The following is a 21,857-nucleotide window of genomic DNA, read 5'->3' on the forward strand; positions in this document are numbered from 1 at the left end:
AAACGTGCAATTAGTTTTTGTTTTCATCTATATTTATTGTTCCATGCATGTGCCGTAAAATTCGATGTGACAGGAAATCTTGAAAAGTTTTTTGGTTTTTTGGGTGAACTAAACAAGGCCTTACTTCAACCAAGAAAACTAAAAACTTTTCAAGATTTTCTGTCACATCGAATCTTGCGGCATATGCATAGAGCATTATATATAGATAAAAATAAAAAAATAATTGTACAATTTACCTATAAATCGTGAGATCCTAATTACTCTATAATTGAATAATATTTATCAAATAAAAACGAAAGTGATACAATATCAAAATCTAAAAAAAATTTAAATGAAAATAAGGCCTAGTCTCTTTCCTCCTCGGCTCTCTCTCTTCCCACTCTGTCCTTGCAGATATAAACAATTCAAAATGCAGTAGACGTTGTCACATGAGACATGACTACAGCTGACCAAACGGAGTCGTGCGTCGAATATGGCCTCGTAGTTCAAAAAAAGTTTTATATTTTTTTTAGATTTTCACTCACATCAAATCTTTCGACATATGTATAGAATATTAAATAAAGATAAAAATTAATTAATTATATAGTTTATCTGTAATTGTAACATAAATCTTTTAAACATAGTTAGTTCATGATTAAATAATATTTATCAAATATAAATGAAAATGTTACGGTATCTATTTGTAAAATAGTTGGAACTAAACTCCCGTCACGACCAGCAGACCACGAGGAGGAAGTCGTCACCCAGCGGGCCTCCTTCGCTGCCTATCTGTTACGAAGCCGAGGGATATTATGCAGCTGTGTGCGCGCTGCTCTGATCGAGAAGGAAGCATGGGTCGATCCACAGTATCCATCGGGGCAGCGGGTCAAGCAGGCAATTTAAAATGGATTAACCGCAGCTCCTGTGTATACTAAATGGGTCGCTGGATTGGCACCGGTTCAATCCATGGTTGAACCATCCCCATCTTGACTCTTCTTGCTTTGAAAAACCCCATGTGTACTGCGCTTGTACTCCATTCTCTTGAATGGTGGAGTTTGAGATTGCATGCTATTCCTTGAACCCTGGTGTCATATCTAGACCCTGGCTACCATAAGTGTTTACTGTAGTGTGTCGGACGAAGAAAGGATTCATGGCTGCTAAGGGCTGTATTAACGAGAGTTTTATCTGAATTTTTTTCATATTTAATAAGTTGTTATGGAAGCATTTTTTTGATAATATAACATTATATTTAATAAAAATAGAAGAAATTAGTTTTATAGAGATAAAGCTCTTTTGGTGGTTTCATTTAAGTTTCATTGCACTTTATTTGATGTGGCATTCTTAAAAACAACACTATCAATACACCTTTTTTAATTACTAGAGCAGTTTTTTTTTTCCGATAACCAATAACATATGGGCCTCACTTAATAGGTAAATTTATGTTTTCTCCCGATACAATTAGGAGATAAAAAAATACTACCCTACGGCGAATGCTAGCCCATTAACAGGTGCATTGAAGAAAAACAAAATGATAATATCGGGGGAGTTATGGTTGTTTTTTTTTTTTTTTTTTTGGCTTCAACACTAGTTGGAACGATAATTTTTCTTAGTGAAAAACAAAAAGATCTACTGGAGTCACAGAGCATCTCCTACTGCTAGTACATTGGGGAAAACAAAATGATAATGGGAAAAAGGATCTATAGAGCCAGAACATCAAAATCGTCGACAGCAGGATTCAGACGAAGAGGAAGAAAACAAAATTCATAGCCTGAAAATGACAAAATCGTCGACAGCAGGATTCGAACCTGCGCAGGCAAAGCCCAACAGATTTCGAGTCTGTCTCCTTAACCACTCGGACATATCGACTACTGATGCTGAGATAAAGGATCATGTACCATATAACTTAAATATGATAGATCATTAATAGTGTGTTTGGTTTGAGGAATGATATGGCCCATCCTCTTCACACTGTTTTTTTTTATTTGGTTTATGTAATGGAATGAGTTGATACATCGTCGTCTCATTTCTCACAAACTAATAATTAGTATATGCATGAAAAATATGTTGATTTCACCAAAACTTATATAATTAACTCATGATGCATCATCATAAAAGCATAAGGTGACTTTTTTCTTGAACCAAACATACCGTAAATCACTTATCACACGGACGACTCCAACATCCAGTCACCTATGTATTTGCTAAGGCCTTGTTTACTTGAGAATTTTTTCGCAAAATTGCTACAGTAACTCTTTTGTTTGTACTCCGTATTTGATAAATATTGTTCAACCATAGACTAACTAGGCTCAAAAGATTCGTCTCGTAAATTTCGACTAAACTGTGTAATTAGTTTTTATTTTCGTCTATATTTAATACTTCATACATACGTCTAAAGATTCGATGTAACGGGAAATCTAAAAAATTTTGCAAAATTTTTTGGAACTAAACAAAGCCTAAGGTACACCAGCTTCGCAGAAACCACACACATATTGTATTTGCTTAACGTACACCAACTTCGTGGAAACCACACATGCATTCCATCTATACTCAGAAAAATAGTTTCGTATGAATGAAATCACACCCAGAAAAGTTCATCGAGAAAATTAGAGAGGGAGATAAATTGAAGTTGCTACTTATCACCCAGAAAAGTTCATTGAGAAAATTAGAGAGGGAGATAAATTGAAGTTGCTACTTATGTTATTAACTTGCTAAAATTATTAGTTTTTACAAGTAAATTATACAACGTTTCTGGACATGCTCTAAAGTTATGAAACACATTTACACCTTCAGGAAACAATTGAAGCTCGCGAGGCTGATGCTTCAAGGCCTGAATCTAACCTTACAGACCCTCATTCAAATGAAATTTGTGACCCACTTGATTTCACTTTGAATTGCCTAAGGAAATCATAAAAAGCCAACCATCACGGCAACTGCCAAAAGGATACATTTGGTTACAATTCCTGGACATTAGTAGCGCGTAGTGACATTCTACCACTACTTTTTTTTTTGTGTGTGTGTGTGTGTGTGTGATTCAAGACATTCTACTAATACTAGCAGTACTACATATGCTTAGTCCGCCAAAAATCGTGTTCAAGAAGAAAAAAAACTAGATCGGGTCCTCCTGCCTACTCTCCACCATGACGAATTCCAATGGATGCATTCAACTGCCGGGCGTGGGAGCCAGGAGGAGCCTGAGACTGGGACTTGGACTGGGAGGTGGCACATGCGCAGGGGCACGGCAGAGACAGCACCGGGGTTCTTCTTGCTTCTTGACGACGAGTAGGTGCAGGAGGCTGTCATCGCACACGTCGGCGCCGAAGAGGTGGAACCGGCGCTGCACGAAGGCCCAGATCTCGACGTTGTCCCTCTCCTTGAGCCCGCACCGCCGGATGAAGTGGAGGTACCCTTCCCCCTTGACGATCGTGCCGTGGCTGCTCTGCCACCGCGACATCAGCAGCTCCTTGGCGCCGGCGTCGAGGGACACGAGCTTCACGCGCAGCCCGCCGTGCACCTTCCCCTTCTTCTTGGGCCTCTTCACCTTCTTCCCCTCAGCGGCGGCGGCGCCATCCTGCTGCGGCTCTGACGACGGCCCAGGCTGCTGCAGCTCCTGCTCCTGCTCCGGCTCCTGCCTCGGCCGCTTCTTCCTCGGCTCCGGGGTTGTGTCGTCCTCGAGGAGGTTGGCGGCGTCGAGCTCCTCGAGTGTCAGGATCGGCCGAAGGCGGCTCTCCACACCCTCGCGCGGGATGCGGAACCGGTTCTGGTGCGGCTCCAGGTCGGTGCTCGTCACGCACTTGTCGCCGATGAAGTGCACGGGCAGGTCGGCGCGGAGCCCCAGCGCCACGAGGAAATGCCTGCGCAGGCACGGCGGCTCTTCTCTGCCAGCCGCAGCGGGGGGCGGCCGCGGCGGCCGTAGCCGCAGGGGCGGGGCGCAACTGATGGGTGCGACGTCAAGGACGGTCATCCCCGCGTACGGAACCATCGCACCTGACGCTGACTCCACCGCCGCCGACGACGACGATGACGACTTGGCGGCGGCGGCAGCGGCAGCCTCGTCCTGCCGCGCCCGCTTGTTGGCGCGCTGCTGGGACTGGGACGCAGCGGCAGCGGCAGCGGCGGCGGCAGGGTCGTAGAGGACCATCTCGAAAGGGCGCTTGGAGTCGGCGAAACACATCTTCCGGTGCTTTGTTTCGCGGCGGAACGGAATCGAATGTGGATTGTGGAATGTGGAGAACTGGAGATACGGCGTCGCTGCCCGGGCGCCGCGATATATATGGAGCGGGCAACTGGCCATCCTCACGAACACGGATCGGAGGCGGAGTCCGACTCGGCATGGGAGTTGCGCGCCGGCCGGTTCGAAACCGATCTCCATCTGGGACTGCTGCCGTGCCGTCGTCACCGACTTGATGGCCGCCGGCTCTCGCTCGCCACTCTCCGACTTCGACTCTCATTCGAATTGCGCGGGGGCAGCACCGACTCAAACTCCCCCGCCACGTCACGTCTTCACGCCATCCAGTCATTCACCGAGCGGGGAGGCAAGTTGACCCCTGGCCTGTGGACCTGCTAGTGCTGTACTAGCTTCGAGGTTGAGATTGAGAGGATGCCGATAAGAGCTCTTTGTAATAATGCAGAAACTTACCCAAACAATATAGGAAACTCAGTTTATTTTAATAAAAAACATAGGAAACGAACAAAAAATGTTCTAAGTCCTAAAACTCAAGGCACTAGGTAGAGAGGATTAGATTGGCGATTCATAAGAACTAAAGTGATGGTATTAAAAGTTTATTTGGTAAACTTTTCATTACTAGGAGAGGGGGAGGCAGGGGCGGACCCACAGGATATGCCAGGCTGTGGGTCAGGCTCCTACTTAACTATTAGTGTATTATAATCTACATATATAAATTTGCAACATAAATTATTGATATATCTTGCTAGTCCAATGGTATGTTTTTTGGTCTTTAACCAGGAGGTCGCAAGTACAAACCTTTGTGTTCATTTTTCGTTTTGCATTTCTCTATTCTCTGTTTTTTCTCTTTAAAAAATAACTATATATAATATATTTCTTTCTTTAGTTTTTATATTTGTTCCATCTTGTTATGTCCAGTAAAACCTCACCTGTGAACTGTTTTTAATTTCTGGTCTTTTATCCTCTCTCGATATTAATAACTAATATAATATATTTTATCCTTTACTTTCTAGTTTTATTTATCCAAAGTTGTTGTTTTCTATGAGACACGTCATGAAATAAAAATAATAAATAAAAATAATATAACTTCGGCTTTGTTTTATTATCACTTATCAATAGCTATGTACGATGACATTTTAATTTTCTATTTTCTTTTGTAACTTTTAAAATTAAGTATGGATTAGTTATATGTACTGTAAATAATATTTTATTGTATATATTTAGTCAAAGTTGAGTATGTTCAACTTCTCGGGAAGTAAGAATGGCAGATAAAAAGGGACAGAGGGAGTAAGTGATAGTTGTATGATACCTACATAGAATGGGATACTAATGGACTTTTGTGGTGTGGTACATTCATGAGCTGGAATAATGGGGCAAAATAAAACCAACATATAACTCAAAGGTGGAAAAGCAATCATGGAATATGTATCATGCATGCCAAATTGTGGTAAAAAAATTGCTGCCACAAATAGAGAACATCAACTTAAATGGACATAGAAGGATTCTACTGTCTAGAGAACAGATAACTCCATTTATTTTCTATAAACTGCAATATATGGCCCCCCCTAAATGATCTCAAATAAAAAAATTCATTAACTATGAAATTTTAGATATCATTGAGATCAATAAATTTAATATAATTTTTTGTCTTTATCCAACTTGTGAGATCAACAATTTTGATATAAAATTTTGTTTTCATCCGATTTTATGTGAAAAGTTATGAATTTATTTATGTTGCATCTAATTTAAAGGTGGTTGACTAAGTCTGTTGTCCTTGAAATCGATTTCTAGGACAAGCACCAAGAAATCACCTATTTTCGGGAATGGTTCTTTTAAATCAAACACCACTAAAAATAAATATAGAAGTTCATGTGGGGGGCTCGATTGGCCTGCCACCATGGCACATTCGAGTCCAGCAAGGATTGTATGTGGTTTAGGACGGTGAGGAAGGTCAAGCCACCGGAAGTGATCTTGCCGTCTAGTTGCTTTCGGTCGGTGGCGGCGGCGATTGTGCCGAGGCCCATCTGAAACATAACAAATCTCCTACAACTAAAGGCCCTTATTTAGAGCAACTCCAACAGCCTGGCTAAAATTAGTAGCCAAATTCTATTATTTAGTTATTTTATAAAGTAGAAAACTTTTTAAAAAATAAGAGATCCATAACATTCTTGTTATTTTACAAAATCATATAGCTTGTGTCAGTGGTTGGCTATATATGGTCAGCGAAAATCAAGGAATAACCAACTTTCTATTTTACAAAACTACATAGCACATCTGTTGGAGTCTACATTTTGTTATGTAAATTTTAAAATAGCCTCCACAACAAGAATAGCTAAGCTATTGGAGTTGCTCTTAACAAGGCAACTGTCAGAAGAATCTACTCCGGCAATATCAGTTAGTGTTTTCGCGTATAAGTAATCAGATGGATAGCGCACGGGATACATGGTTTATATAAAGATGGAGACGATGCTCTAAATAGGTATTGTGATTTTTCTCTAGTCTAATTAATTGAATTAAATAGACAATTTCTTTCCTTATTTTTTTTTATTTAGTTCATTTAGTTAAACTACAGGAGAACCGTGGGTATCCATTTGGAGGACTATCCTCATCCTTAAGTTTATACTGGTCTAGACTTGTGGTGCCCTACGTCCAGTTTTAAGTTGCTCTCCATGTATTCATATGCTCGGTTACAGGGGTTACTTGTAGCTATGTGTTAGAATGTAAAGGGTTGGATTCCAATAGGGGGTCTCTACCCCTCCTTATATTTTCTGGGAATAGAGTTACACCAGATCCCATCGACTAACAGTGCCAAATATCTGAGAGATTACTTAGATCTCCAAGCATGATGATATGCATCCAACATACACTTCCTCATCGCCTTAAGCCTAATAGCCAGACATGGGTCAGATATACGAGCCGTGAGGTATTCTGGTTTCATATATCCGACACTTCCTTCGTCTATCCGACACTTTCTCCGTCTAAAATAAGTGTCATTCTCACTTCTTAGGATAACAATTTACTATGACCAAATATATATACAAAAAGATATTGATATTTGTAGTATATAATTAATATTAATAGATAGATCATTTAATCTAATTTATAATAAATCTATTTGGAAATACAAATGTTGCTCATATTACTATAAATCTAGTCAAATTTAAATTTGATCGGTATGAATACCAAAGTAACACTTATTTTGGGACAGATGGGTACTATTTCGAGCCATTTGCATTTTGTTCTGTACGGTGCAACACGTATATCGGTCATTCTCATCGATGCTGAACCGAACTAATAATAAGCATTTTAACATAAATGTGTGGCAACGAAGAAAAGTACTATATTTTTCTGTAATTTTGCATTGAATTCAAGATCGGAATGATATATACTCGCAGATAAACACGACAAAAGCTGGAGTAATAAGATATATACATCTGCCGAACATTATTCTGCATTGCTTCTAGACCTTCGATATCCAGTTTCTTCCTGTGTTATATTATTAGCTCACAGAAATAACCTATTGTATTAAAAGGAAACCAAACCAACGGTATCGAGAACCGGATCCTGCCTAGTACGCTATGACGAGCTCATGATCGAAGGATTGACGGCGGGTGCAGGTGGGTGGCGGCAGTAGCGGCACCGTTGCGGCTGCTCGTCGTCTTTCTTGACGATGAGCACATGGAGGAGGCTGTCGCCGAAGATGTCCTTGCCGAAGATGCGGAACCGGCGCTGTACGAAGGCCCAGACCTCGACGGCGTCCTTGGCCTTGAAGCCGCACTGATCGCGGATGAAGTCTAGGTACCCTTCCCCCTTGACGATCGTGCCGCGGCTGCTCTGCCACCGCGACAGCAGCAGGTCCTTGGCGCCGGCGTCGAGGTTCACCAGCCTCACGCGCAGCCCGCCGTGCACTTTCCCCTTGGCCTTGGGTTTCTTGATCTTCTTGGTCTCAGCGGCGTCGTTCTTGGAGGAGGCCGCGGCGGCGCCGTCGTTCTGCGGTTCTGGCGCCGCCGGCTGCTGCTGCTGCTTCTTCTTCTGCTTGCCTGACCTCCGTTTCGGTTTCGGGGCTGGGTCTGGGAGGAAGAAGAGGTTGGCGTCGTGGAGCTCGGCGGGGGTCAGGAGCGGGCGGAGGCGCTGGATGGCGCCGTCTCTCGGGATCCGCAGCCGGTTCTGGTGAGGGTCCAGGTCGGTGGCCGTCAAGCGCTTTGCGTCGATGAAGTGCACGGGCAGGTCGGCGCGCAGGCCCAACGCCACGAGGAAATGGTTGCGCAGGCACGGCGGCGGCTCTTCTCTGCCGGCAACGGACGACCGCGTCCGCGTCCGCGGGTGAGGCTGAGGCTGAGGCGGAAGCTGAGGCGGGACGGCGGAAATCGGCACGGCGCTGATGGGCTCCAAGAAGTCGCCGAATGGCGGCGGTGGCGATGCCGCGAGCAGGAACACAGCGGTGGCGTTGGGGGACGTGGACGCTGACGACGTGGAGGCAGAGGTCTCTCCGTCGTCGTCGTCGTCCCGCGCACGCTTGTTGGCGGCAGCGGCAGCGGCGGCGTCGTAGACGACCATCTCGAGAGGGCGCTTCTTGGAGCCCGAGAAGGACGGCGCCATCGTTTGTTTCGCCAAGTCGTTGCAATTGCAATGCGGAATCGAATGAGGTGAGGCGTAGGCGTAGCCGCCCCGGCACCGCGCGGTATATATGGAGCGGCAGCTGCAACTGGCCATGCATGTGTTCGTTCCCCTTGCCTGCCTGACGGAGTTGGAGTCGGGTTCCGTCCAGGAAACGCGCCGGCCTCAAATTTGATCTCCACCGCCGTGTCCTACTCGATTTCATTCCCACTTCCCAAAATGGGACTCCGACTCGAAGTCAAACGCCTTCTATCCTGCGAATGGAACACGGCTATGACACGAGTTCAGGCCCACTTCCTTGCACGGAGGGCATGTTTGATGGAATTGCTTGGGTCTCCTTAAAAAAAAATGCTTGGATAAGCATCCCGTCAGTAACTTAAGAGTACTCGACTTTGATTAAATATATAAAAAAATTAATATTTGTAATATATAATTAGTATTATTAGATAGATCATTCAATTAATTTTTATAATTCAGAGATATAAATATTACTAATATTTTCTATAAATCTTTTCAAATTTAAGAAATTTTGACCATTGTGTATACCATATAAGGACAAATGAAAAGGGACATAGTGTGTTTGGTTGTGAGATTTTAGCATATACGGTGCAAGATTTTAGCATGTACTTCCTCCATATCATAATTAGAAGACGTTTTGGACATGATTGTAATTACCAATGAGTCATTAATTAGGACGAATTTTTCCTTGTCTACCCCTATTAAAGAAGACTGCGGGTGCATTGTATCCAACATTCTTTCGCAGTTAAGATGGCTAATGCAGTGAGTCTGTAGATGTGTGAGCTGAGTTCGAGACTTAGCTTACACATATTTTTTAGCTACTACTTTTTGAGCGGCATCGAACCTAGCGCTAATTACTTCTCATACGAGCGCAACGCATGTGTCGCAGCGCAGGAGCCCAAACGCCAGGGGCAGCGACGTCCAAAACATACGTTCAGCCGGAGAACGACTTCCTTTCTTCAACTTGATTCAAAGCACAGAACGACTTCTAAATATGATATAGAGGGAGTATGGAGTTGTTTATGTAAGGCCATCTCTAACCCAAAGTACTCTTCCCATAGAAAGAGTCGCTATAGGATTTTGACAGTCAAATTTTCTTAAGTTTTACTAGGTATGAAGAGAATATTAGTAATACTTATATCTCTAAATAAGATTATTATAAAAACATATTCAAGAGTCTATCTAATTATACGAATTATGCACTAAAAATATTAATTTTCTTATATATTTGGTTAAAATTAAAATATTTAACTTTTGGACAAAACACCTTTTATGGGACGAATAAAATCTGTTAGCATGACATGTACGCCTGAACTCGATGTAAAAGATAGATCGAGCATGGGATGGTAATTTGGCAATATGTTAGTGTAACCTGCACTACAGAAGTACATGGGACTTTGATGTAATGGCTAATGGCTTAGGAAAAGAGAAAGCTTGTGAGAAAAAAGGGTGGTCATAGTTCGAGTATTGTTTTGTGTTTGTTAGACAAAGTAGCACCCTTTCTGCTGCATGTGTTGCATGTGTAGTGGGTAGTTTTAGCTGCTCAAAGCCTAAATGAAAGCAGATTTGGTCAAACCACTAGCCGATATTGGTCGCTATTAGTCCTGCTCTAAGGGTATGTTTGGTTGAAAAACAATGTGAGATGGGATGGCTGATTTTAGAGGTGAAATGGTTTGTTTTGTGTTTGGTTGAGGAGGACAGAATTACATGTCTAGTTCGAGGACACTATAAAGGTAAGAGATTAAACATTAATACTAGGAGCTAGATCTATAAGTTTTTTTTTGTTTTTTTCTTCCTCCTTTCTTTATCCCTTCATCCCCAATATCCTAGGCCCCACCACGATGGCAAGTTGCATCCCCACACTTAAGCCTCTGTCGCTTGGAGGCGAGGTCAGCCACACGCGAGCTTGGTCAAACGTCGCTCCTCTTACCTTCCTCCTCTAGCAACCTTGGTCGAGTGTCACTCCTCCACATGTGAGCTCATTCGTGTGCGCTCCTCTTTCTCCCATCCTCTGCCATCGAGCTCGGCTGCGGCTGCGTAGCCTTGCCTCATGTTTCTTAGAGCACCGCCTTGTCCCCCAATGACCGGCCCTTCGATCTTGCCTTCTTCATCAACACCCACCCATGTCTAATCTATGCTCCTCTTCTTCCTCACGCTCCTCATGTGCGCGCGTGCAACTCTCGTCTCACTTGAGATGACTCCATCCACAAGATTTTTGGTAGCAAGTTAAGTTCGAATCTAGAGTGTATATTCCATAGTAGGACTGTCATGTCTTTAGCTGATTTTGAGCTAAACATCAAGCAAAGATAGGATACCCACCTGAGACCATTCAATCACTGCAACCAAACACTGCCTAAACTACGTGGGTGTTAGGCTAGAAAATCGACCGACTAGATGCTTTTATGAGATACTAGTAGGTCATGTGGATGCTAGATTCTTATGTTTGGCACTTGGGTTGGGCACGTTTAACCCAAAAATTGAGAAACAAATCGAAATGTTGATTTTTTGGTTTCACGGTTTGGCTTCAACTTTGATATCTAGGAGCTTCGATTGTGGGCTTAGTCTTCATTTTTGCCCAAAACCGAGCCAAAATCCGTTAAAACCGAGGAGCAACGCTCATCCGCCTATACTGGCTAAAAATCATTATGCCTATGTCCCTTCCTATGTCCCTACCCGTGGCCCAACAATCCACCAAGCCTAGTAGGCGGAAGCCCACCACATTCCCTCCCATCCACTCCTCTCCCATTGGCCATTCCAAACCCTAACATGCGTGATGCGACAGCGGCGGTGGTGCTAGTGCGACTGTCGACTACAAGGTGTGAGTGGCGAGCGAGGCACCATAGCCGCACAACTATGTAAGCGAGTGGGTTCGTATGGTCGCGTGTGCGAGTGGGGCAGCTCGAATGTGAGAGCGAGCAGTGGTTGAGCGTTCAGCGGGACAACACAACACCTGGCCCCGCTCCATGATGAACGAGCCATGAGCTGCGACAAAGGATGGCACAAGATCTTTCGAATCTCGGTTGAAACCAAACAGTGAACCGTTAAACATAAAATTAAAATCGTCTATTTTTCTTTCTCTAGAATAATCGACTGCAAGCTTTCTCAGGAAGCAAAGTTCTTCAAAACCAATAAGACTAGTCTTAATGGGAGTTTTATAGAATTTTTATTTATATTGAATAAATTATCACATAATCATTTTTGGTTGTGTGGTAATATTTTTAAAAAGGGATACAGAAGAAGTGAGTTTTATAGTGACGAAACTCTCTTGACACGACTATCAACTCTCAGTGAATCATAAAATTAAAATTTTGTAAAACCATAGAATAAAACTTATCATTGAAACTAGATGTTTTATTTGATTTTTTGTGAAATACAGTCTTATAAGCAACACTATAAAATTTGTCGTTGAAAACCTAACCAAACTGAATTGTCTATTTCGCAGAACCACGCAGCCGAGCACAGGCAGCATAGAAAAGAAGCTTTTATTAAGGGAAAAGCGAAAAAACAGCTACTGCTGCTGCTGCGCGTGCGAAGCTCTACACTGGAGTCTGGCCTCACTTCGCCCAAATTCATTTTTCTAAAGATTTTGAATAGAAAAGAAATTAAGAAAAAGGGAAAGGGAAAGATTATCCTCTCCCTCCTCTCCCTGTACACAGCTTTCTGTTACGGAAAAGCGGGCAGCGGCGGCCGGCCGGCCGGCAGGCAAATGCAATGATAGTAGCTGCTGCCCCTGCGCCTCCAGTTCCAGCACCACCAGCCAAACCGCCCCTTCCTATCCTCTCCTCCTCCCTCCGCCGCGGCTCCTCCAGCTGGTGGTTCTCCAACGGCAACGCCCATGGAAGAGACAGCACCACGAGCAGCAGGGCGACGAGGAGGAGGTGGTGGTCCGACCCCGACGGCAGCGAAGAAGACTATGGGTCCTCTTCTCTAGAGGACGAGGAGTACGATTACGATTACGATTACGACGATGAGGCTGCGTTCCCCGGATTTGGAGGGGCCGGGGAGCTGTTCGACGAGCCCTGGTTCTCCAAGGTACTGATTGTGTAGAATTTCTGTTCCTGTATTTTTTTTCCTACCTTTCTGGTACGTTCTCTCAATATGGCATCAATAATTTCTGTTTTCTTGCGTGCTTGAACCTTGATAGATACTAATGTTACCTAGCTGGACAGTGAGCGTATAATGGGATTGAGATCATAGATCCTTTGCCAGTCATTCTGAGTTACAATTAATTCAGCCTGTTCAACGAATCAGCCAGCAGTGCTTTCAGCTATGACTTTTCAGCCAAGCAAACAAGAATAAAACCAAATCCTCCTTCATTTTTTTTTGGTACTAAATCAAGCAACTATATAGTATGTATTTTACCTAGTTTATCTAATTAAACCAAATCTCTACTTATAATTCTCTAATTGGGATCTTAACTGATCACTACAATCAAATACCCAGACTTATCAGCTTCCGTTCCTGCTGCTTTTCATTTCACCAGTAATTTAGCATGCAATGCATCAGATCAGATGAACGAATAATTGTGCCTCGCTGTTGTAGTGACTGATCAATGGCCTTCTGCTTTCTAATGGCCTAGGTATTTAAGATGTACGGATTCCTGCTACCGGTGATGCTTGTGTCCATGTTTGCTGCAACGGGAACAAAGGCCTTTCTAATGGCCATGGTGTTCCCGCTTGGTCAGTCGGCCATATCATTTCTTCTTGACGCTGTATGGGGAAGGAGTAGGAAAGGCAACCGCGACGATAGGCGGTGGAGGAGACCAGTCCAAGAGGAAGATTACCCTGAGGACACCACCGACTTTGCGACAGGTGGTCGAGGCAATAGATACAGCGGCGGCACCAGCAGCTATTATGAGGGGAGGAGAGGGAGGCGCAGCTACCAGTCAAGGGTTTCTAACGATTTTGTTGATGCTGCCTCAACTGCTGTTGGAGCTGATGATAACACCAGCAGCAGCAGCAGTGGAGATGGCTGGGGAGGCAGCAAAAGCAGTGGCGGATATGGAGGATGGGATGAGATTCTGGACAACAACACTGCTGCTGCCCAGGAGGCGAAGAGGAGCAGCAACTCATTCTCAGCTGGCAACAATGGTTACGGCACGAAATCACGGCCTCCAACGACTGGGGAGGAAGATGCGGATTATACTGCCGCTGCTGGCGGTGGTGGAAGAGTGGAGCAGGGAGTAGGAGCTCCTCCAGAAAGAATGAGAATGAGACGACGGCGGATGCCAAGAACGATGGGGCTGGGCAGTACCAGGTACAAGCAGGCACCACTCTTGATGCGCTTGTTGGTGGCAGTCTTCCCGTTCATGGGATCATGGTTCAGGTTGTAGCATTGGTAACGCAAATGTAAATGAATTAACGCTGTGGACGCAAATGTAAAGGAATTAAAGCTGTGGACATTACGGCAACACGTACGATTTGAACTGATTTCATTTCCATTTGTGTTACTGTTCTACGAACCAAACAGCACGGTTGTGATATATATTAGCTCATGGTGGTTCATTCATGAATTCACAAAAAAAGTAGAAGTGACCAGTGGCAGTGAGCAAAGGATTACGATTGTGAAATTGCCTTCGCCCGGTCTTCAGGCAGTCACTGAAGTTTGATTCAGTCGTAGGCACTCCATTGATTCAGGCAATGTGCCTGCAGAGGGGGAAAAAAACACAGGATCTGCCTATCTATCACTTTAAAGGAAGGAGGGCTTTCGTTTTGACTGGCGCAGGGCAAAATTGAAACTGAAATTGTTTTTTTCTCACTTGGATGCATTCTTGGTATCATCCACGAGGATGATCGCTGCGTTGCTTCTTGCTTGTGTTACAGCAGGAGCCCCTTCTCATGTAGGAGCATAATCCTGCAATGGAGAGATGTTTTCAGGTGAAAACGGAGACGATTGAGATCGATTTATGTGGACGCTTCCCTTTCTAATCGATTTATGTGGATGCTTTCCTTTATTTCATATTTGATGGCGATTGTTACGATGAGTATGAAGAGTTTTTTTTTTTGGTTGAAACTGGGCAGTATTTATTTCATGAGCTGACAAATCATCAGCGATAATTATCTGAAACGTTGCACGTAATGTGCTCCTCTCCATCAACGCTACCCACACCCAACACCAGCTAACTCATGAGCAGCCCTATTACAAGCTCGAGGTTTAAACACACTCAAAACTTAAGCTATGAAGAGTTGTTACTTGGCCCTTGCTGCAATACTATTTGGCGAGCAATTCGTAAGTGAGGTAAGAGACGCAAGTTTAAAGTTTATAACCAGTACTTCCTCCGTCTACAAAAGAATACAATTATGATATTAATGTCAGTTAACTGAGCTCAAGTTTGATAAAATTTATAGTAAATAGTATTAGCATTTATGTCTCTAAATAAATTTATTATGAAAATATATTCTATAACTAATCTAATGGTACATATTTTGTATCATACATATTTATATATTTTTATATAAATTTAGTAAAACTTTAAACTATTTGACTCCTGAAATCAAAGAACTGCATTCTTTTACGGTTGAGGTACTACTCTACTACCACAGTACGCTGCAACCTTGTCCAATACGGACATCGGTTGCCTAACACCACCATTGCACAAGCACAACGCAACATATGCCATCATCTCATCAGCGTCGCGAGATAGCTTTAGTTAACATCTGTAAAGTACTGTAAGATGTATATATGTATGTATGTACTTATGAATGAATGAATATGAGTATGTATGTTTGTATGTATGCATTGTGTATGTAATGAACGGGAAAAAGAGAAAAATGAAAGGAAAAGAAATATACAAGCCTATCTAGGTTGAAGAGCATTGAGAAAATGCAGCGCAACGGGGGAGAAAGAATTTTTCCTTTTGTCAGGCAGGCTTGTTTGCTTTCAGCTGTTGTTACTAGTATCACATTATTCGAACCAGATCTTGGCAGAGCAGCTTCGCATGATCCTGGACGCTACCAAGTTCAGGAAGGCATAGGCATCGTCATCATTCCACACTAGGAGGAGCGACCAAAAAGAGCAGCAACATCGCGGTTAGGTTATAGGCACGATTATGTCTAGGTTCTTCTGCAGCAGCCAGCCAGTAGGGTAATTCAGCTGTGGAGGTTCCAAGTCGAAATTCCAGACCATAACCCGAGTGCAGTTGTCTGTGAGGCCTTCCATTTGAGTCTCGTCCTCGACAAGCTTCTCAATGAATCTTGACTCCTGCAGTGCCACAATTTGCATCAGAATACAGATTTTTCCTTGTGTGCTTTAGTAAGTGTTCCCTCTTTGGTAGGTTTTATTTCAGTGCTGCATACTGCCCATAACAAATATTCTGTGGCACTTTTACATTTTAACAACACTGGTTTCATGTAGCTCTAATGTATGGATGGTACTTCGGTTACATTTGGTTCATATTCCTCTCAATAGGTTGTATCTTAATCTTAAGTTCAGTAATTCACCGAATCTAGTGAATCTTCATATTGCAGTTTTATGCAACAAAGGAGACATTGGTGTTCATTTATAGAATGCTCTGCTGGATTAAATTTAGTCAGGCAGATTACCAGTAAGATCAAACATCAACACGGTAGATTTCTACTTTTCTTTTTAATAAAAACAGTGATAAAAAATACTAACCTGCAAGCCACCTCTGCCACCTGAATGGAGTATAATAGACTCTAAAGTGGGGCTGTTCCATCTCTGGGGATCCCAAAGTATAGTGCTGTTAAAAGCAAACCCAGAAAAACCAATTGGAAATCGTCGAGGTACACCCCTTCTCTGGTTTGTATGCCATCCAATGACTTGATTACCCCTACAAACGGGTCCTTCCAAAATCACCTTGTACCTGGCTCCAACATGTGTTGCTACTGGCCACGTACCAAAGCGCCTGGAGGACATTGAACAAAATCATGAGGAACATTTTCGACTGTCACTTTGAGAAGATAAGTGCTCACAGAAGATTGGTAATGGTGAATATTACTGTGTTATAAATAACATACATTCCCACATAAATATTGAAGAAAGTACTACAGGAGCATTCATGGTTGGACTATAGTGATTAAATCCTAGGCTGTTCTCAGATGTGAAAAGCAGCCAGCTATATACAGAATAGGGAGGTCATAATCCCCTTGTTGTGTCAGGAATCTCGAGGAAATATCATTGCTCTGTAATCTAATGCAACGGTTATTGCATACCTATTATAATTCAGTAATAATTGGACTTGGACACACTGATACGAACTGCAGCGGGAGAGGTTTCACTATGGATCGCAGCCAGGGCCAAGGATCTTGGGAGTTGAATAGCTGAATAATGTTGCTAACATGGCAATAGTCGTTGATTGCTTCTTGGTTTTGTTTGTGGCGTGAGTGAACTAATATCTTGTGGCCTGTGGATGTGTGGGTGTGGCAACTTTTATTCCTTCTTGAATGACATGGCATGCATCTCCCATTCGAGAGAAGAAAAAGTCGGAGCAGGACGTTCTACTACATTGCATTTGCATCCACACCAGAAGGCGGTTAGTTAAATGACTAAAAAAAGTGATACGCTTAGTAGGATATCCTTTAAAGGCATCTAAAGTAATCATCAAGCAAGCTTTTATTTAGTGGAGGAAAGAAATGACAAAAGCTCTGCTTCCTATTAAAATTTTGAAAATGAAAAATGTTTTAGTATGGTGGGGCCATTCTACAGCTCTAGCAAGCACAGGAGCACACATAAAAATGAAATTATAGCTACAAGAAAGGAAGACTGATAAAGTGGGGGGAAAGGCAAAAAGGAAGAACTGGATTCTTGCATCAAGCTCCACCTAAAATGCATAGCTCCATCCAACCAAATAGACTGCAAACCTTTAGTTTCTAGAAAAGTATCGTTTTAGCATAGAGGATTTTAGAAGCAAAAAATTATTTAATACTAACTAGCAATCACAGGCATACAGTCTCAATATGGAACAAGCAGTTAAAGATTTTACAACATTGACAAGCAAAATGCATGGCAAAAGGTAGCACAAGCAAGCAAATGATGGGTCAAAAGTATTTTGATGATTAAAAGTACATCAGTAAACCATGTATATCCATGCTATGTTAGGATCATCCGTCATTTCAAAATTTGACCATGAATAAATTTACGATAAACAGAACTACTATAAAGTGTCAGCACAGAAAGGTCACCTGATTTTTCGCATGTCTTCAAATAAATCAACTGAGTACACTCGCTCCTCATCAGCAAAATGTACTATACCATCTAAACGGTGCTTCTTTATATGAAAAATCGCATTGTTCTTCTGGCAGACAATAATCTTCCTTATGTTTGTGCTGTTCCGATTGCAGATAAGATGTCTGTACATAACCCCAGAAGACCTCAGGATCTCCGCTGTTTCACGGGACTGATATGGCCACTCCGCCACAATCCACAGTAGAGGCGGCGGCACATTTTTTAACACATGAGCCAGACGATTCAAGTAATATGCCTGGTGTGGTCGAACAGAGGTTGTCGTCACAATTATCAGCTGCTTCCTCGCAACAAAGTCAGAGTCATTAGCAGAAGGTTGGACATGCGACGCTTCGATGAAGTCCGCCTCATCATCCAACATCGCAGGAACTGGAGGACTCTCATCAACCAGTTGTTCTTCGGTGGCTTCACTCTCTGCCGCAGCCACAAACGGCTCCAACTTTGTACTTTTAAGCTCCAGCATTTGTCTGTCAACCACATCTCCATCGAACGGAAGCGTCTCGTTTTCAGAATCTATGTTGTTGGATAAATCGAGAGAGAAGAGTGGTGTGAATCCAATGAAAACTCCCACCAAGAAGCACACAAGCAGATGGAACATGGGCCTCTTCCAGTTCACCCCCTTGTACTTTGGCCTCTCCAAGGACCGAGCGTGCCTGTGCGATGACAGTGCCGCCCACAGAGACTTGAGGCTGCTGGACATCAGGACAGGGTCCAGAGAAGCCACCGACGTCAACAGCCCTCTCATGGCGACGTAGGACTGCGAGTACGCCAGCTTGGGGGACGGCGAGGGGTCGAATTCCGACCAGTCCTTAACCGACCCCGCCGAACCCTCCCGCTGCATTGCGCCGGCATTTCTTCGGGCCATTGCAGGAGCTCAGCACCGTCGCCAAGCATGTACAGCACTAGAGTCCAGCGGCGCACCTAACGCGGGATCAAAATTATTAAAGAAAATTACCAGCTATTAGCACTCCGCCACGCAGCACACCAATCCATCCACAGCGAAAATGGACCGATTGGTATCCGTCACTGAAGTAGAATATCGAATTATGCATAGCGAAATGAACTTCGATTCAAGCGGGGAGTCCTTACCGGACAAAAGGAGAAGCAAGCAATCCCAAGCGGGTCGGATCTTTACTCCGCGGCCGCCCAGGGAAGACGATGACGGAAGGGCGAGAGGTGGAGTCGATGGCGCGAGGGCGCCTGATCCGGGTGGCGGCAGCGCACCCAGCCGGCCGGCGCGGAGGGGATTGAAACTAGAATCCCAGCACAGGGAGAGCAATTACCTATGGTTCTTTCCCTTTTCTTGTGTCGGCCTCAGAATTTGTCTCGGGAGGTAGGAGTTGGTGAGGGTAGAGAGCGAAAGAGAGGAGATGGAGAAGAGGAGAGAGTAGGAGAGGAGGATGGCTGCGCAGTCGCCGTCGGGAAGGTGAGGGAGACGAGAGCCCCCGTTGCATTTAAGCCCCTCAGATCGCGGCATTTTTTAAGATACTCAGGCCTTGTTTAGTTCGCAAAAATTTTCAAAATTCCCCGTCACATCGAATCTTTGGTCACATGTATAGAGCATTAAATAAAGATAAAAATAAAAACTAATTACGTAGTTTACCTGAAATTCGTGAGATAAATCTTTTGAGCCTAGTTACTCCATGATTAGACAATGTTTGTCAAATAAAAACGAAAGTGCTACAGTAGCCAAAAAGCCAAAATTTTGCCAACTAAACAAGGCCTCATCATTGATAGCCATAGCCATGCGGCCATTGTCTAGTCTAGTTCTTGTGGGCTGTGACGCATTCAACATGACAAAGGAGAATGCTTTTGTAATTTATTCATTGATTTTTTTAAAATGTACGTACATAGTATATGAAGTCTTGAAACGAAGCAATAATTATTTTCTTTTAGAAAAAAATAGAAGCTTATATATCTATATAGATGAAGTTAGCTCGCAACCAAAGCACGTGACAGTCATCTTCCTCCGTCTTCTTCATGGAGCTCGGTCACACGACTCTTCTCGTGTCACTCTCACCCTTGCCAAGACGCTGACTCTCTCTGTTGGCGCTCTTGCAGCTCTCTGTCGCAACGCCCCTCCTCTCCTCTTCCTATTATGCTCGAGGGGTAGGACACGATTGTCCTAGCTGGTTCTGCTAGTGGCCACCACGCGCTGCCGCTGCCAGCCCTAGCTAGGCGGATGAGCTAGCTAGCCTTAGCTGAGTGGGCGAGCTAGCTGCCGCTGCAGTGGCCTGGGCGATAAATTCTTCTATTATTTGTAATTTTGTCATTAACTAAATATAGTTGCATAAGTAAATGTATAGCATAATAGAAGAATTTTCATTTGAGGTCAATAAGTTCATAACTAAATATAGTTCTATAAGTGAATGTACGCAATAACAAAAGAATTTTCAATTGGGATCAATAAGTTCAACCCCTTTGGCTCTCCTTGTAAAGTTACAACCTTGGGAAATTCACCATGGGCAAGTTACCCTTTTCAATGATTAATGGGCAAGTATTATGGGTCATTCTTCTCCATGCCCATACCTTGCACAACCCCTACTCTTAGTCTTGGTACATGATGAGACGAAAAGGCATCCTTCATCTTTGTGAGATACACCAGCATATATAATACGGGTCATTCTTCTCCATGCCCATATCTTGCACAACCCCTATTCTTAGTCTTGGTACATGATGAGAAGAAAAGGCATCCTTCATCTTTGTGAGATACACCAGCATATATAATACTGTATGTAGCACCTTTAAATATCTAATTAAAAACTTGTTCACACGACAACAACCACCATCCATCCGTGTCATGTGGTGCACGCATCCAATGCGAGAATCTTAAAGATACCCAAAATTAGTGTCCCTCTCACCACCAATAACCTTGCTTTAAGTGCGTTCTAAGAAATAACAGAAAGGCTTCCTGTCAAAGTCTTTATTTAATCTCTCCTCATCATACAGAAAAAACATAACTGCAGGGGGCTACGTGCAAAAAGTAGTGTAAGCTTTGAAACCAGACGGTGGTGGGGTGGAGTCGCGAGGAAGCCACCCACGACACGAGCGACGCGGCACCCGCCGTCGATTTGTGCGACGTGGCCGCGCATCGGAGCCTCCGCCGCGCCGATCCTACGGCCCGTATTCCCCTGGCCGGTGCTCTGGCACTTGGGGCCCGGAGAGCGTCCCAGCTGGCGGACGCGCATGGCGCCGGCGCGGGCCTGCGGCTGCCATGTCAACTCGTTTACGCCTTGTTTAGTTCGGAAAAAAAAATAAATACGGTAACATATGTATAACTATAATAATTAGTATATAATTATAAATTAATTAGATTCAAAAAATTCATCTAGTTAAATATTATATAAGCTGTATAATTAATTATTTTTTATTTACATTTAAAGTTTTATGTATATGTACAAATATTTGATGAATGAGACAAAATATTTTTATGTATGAACTAAACAAGGCCATTTTGTTCTTGTGGGTTCGGTCGCTATAGCCGTAGTGAGCTGTACCTAGTGACGTAAGGTTGAGGTCATGTCACAGGACGGTATGAGTGGTCAACGAGGATTGTTGGGGGCTGGTGTGTTAATGTGTTTTGTGTTTTTTTTATCTCGTTATTAATGTGTTGATGGATGAAGCACGTGGGGAGAGATGGTGCAAAGCGCAAACAAACTCATTCTTCGGGTACGCGGCAAACTCAGATCTCCTGTACAAGTCCTTGTCTCGAAGGTTTACATGAATTCCTTAAGCATTTTGTTGTTTCTAGTCTCTTGTCTCTTGGTTCCAAAAAGAGAATATAAATCCCGTTTATCAAAGAGTCAAAGAATTTAAGTTTGACTAAGTTTATAAAACTATCAACATTTATACTTTTAAA

General features: G+C 43.3%; 2 protein-coding genes and 1 non-coding gene across 4 annotated transcripts; 1 reads left to right on the plus strand and 2 right to left on the minus strand.

Moving 5' to 3' along the window:
* On the minus strand, positions 1,764-1,845 carry TRNAS-CGA. The gene has a single exon. It is a non-coding gene; the product is annotated as a tRNA-Ser (tRNA).
* On the plus strand, positions 12,368-14,263 carry LOC8068009. Of its 2 annotated transcripts, none has more exons than XM_002456081.2 (2): positions 12,368-12,829; positions 13,377-14,263. In XM_002456081.2, the coding sequence occupies exons 1-2, from the start codon at positions 12,509-12,511 to the stop codon at positions 14,127-14,129; spliced, it is 1,074 nt and encodes a 357-aa protein (XP_002456126.1). In that variant the 5' UTR covers positions 12,368-12,508; the 3' UTR covers positions 14,130-14,263. The 2 variants fall into 2 exon arrangements, with proteins under 2 accessions (XP_002456126.1, XP_021312228.1); XM_021456553.1 differs by having other exon boundaries at positions 12,416-12,829; positions 13,386-14,263.
* On the minus strand, positions 15,429-19,424 carry LOC8061851 (probable glucuronosyltransferase Os01g0675500). The gene is made up of 4 exons (XM_002458264.2): positions 19,088-19,424; positions 17,938-18,919; positions 16,412-16,661; positions 15,429-15,997 (listed from the first exon to the last, which is right to left on the minus strand). The coding sequence occupies exons 2-4, from the start codon at positions 18,861-18,863 to the stop codon at positions 15,827-15,829; spliced, it is 1,347 nt and encodes a 448-aa protein (XP_002458309.1). The 5' UTR covers positions 18,864-18,919; positions 19,088-19,424; the 3' UTR covers positions 15,429-15,826.

This window comes from Sorghum bicolor, chromosome 3 (assembly GCF_000003195.3).
Source record: "Sorghum bicolor cultivar BTx623 chromosome 3, Sorghum_bicolor_NCBIv3, whole genome shotgun sequence".
NCBI classification, from domain to species: Eukaryota; Viridiplantae; Streptophyta; class Magnoliopsida; order Poales; family Poaceae; genus Sorghum; species Sorghum bicolor.

Coding starts and splice junctions, on each gene's coding strand:
- LOC8068009 (XM_002456081.2), top strand. CDS start 12,509: ATGATAGTAGCTGCTGCCCCTGCGCCTCCAGTTCCAGCACCACCAGCC. Junction 12,830..13,376: donor ACGAGCCCTGGTTCTCCAAG/GTACTGATTGTG, acceptor CTAATGGCCTAG/GTATTTAAGATGTACGGATT.
- LOC8061851 (XM_002458264.2), bottom strand. CDS start 18,863: ATGGCCCGAAGAAATGCCGGCGCAATGCAGCGGGAGGGTTCGGCGGGG. Junction 16,662..17,937: donor GAAGACATGCGAAAAATCAG/GTGACCTTTCTG, acceptor AATGTCCTCCAG/GCGCTTTGGTACGTGGCCAG. Junction 15,998..16,411: donor GTGGCAGAGGTGGCTTGCAG/GTTAGTATTTTT, acceptor GTGGCACTGCAG/GAGTCAAGATTCATTGAGAA.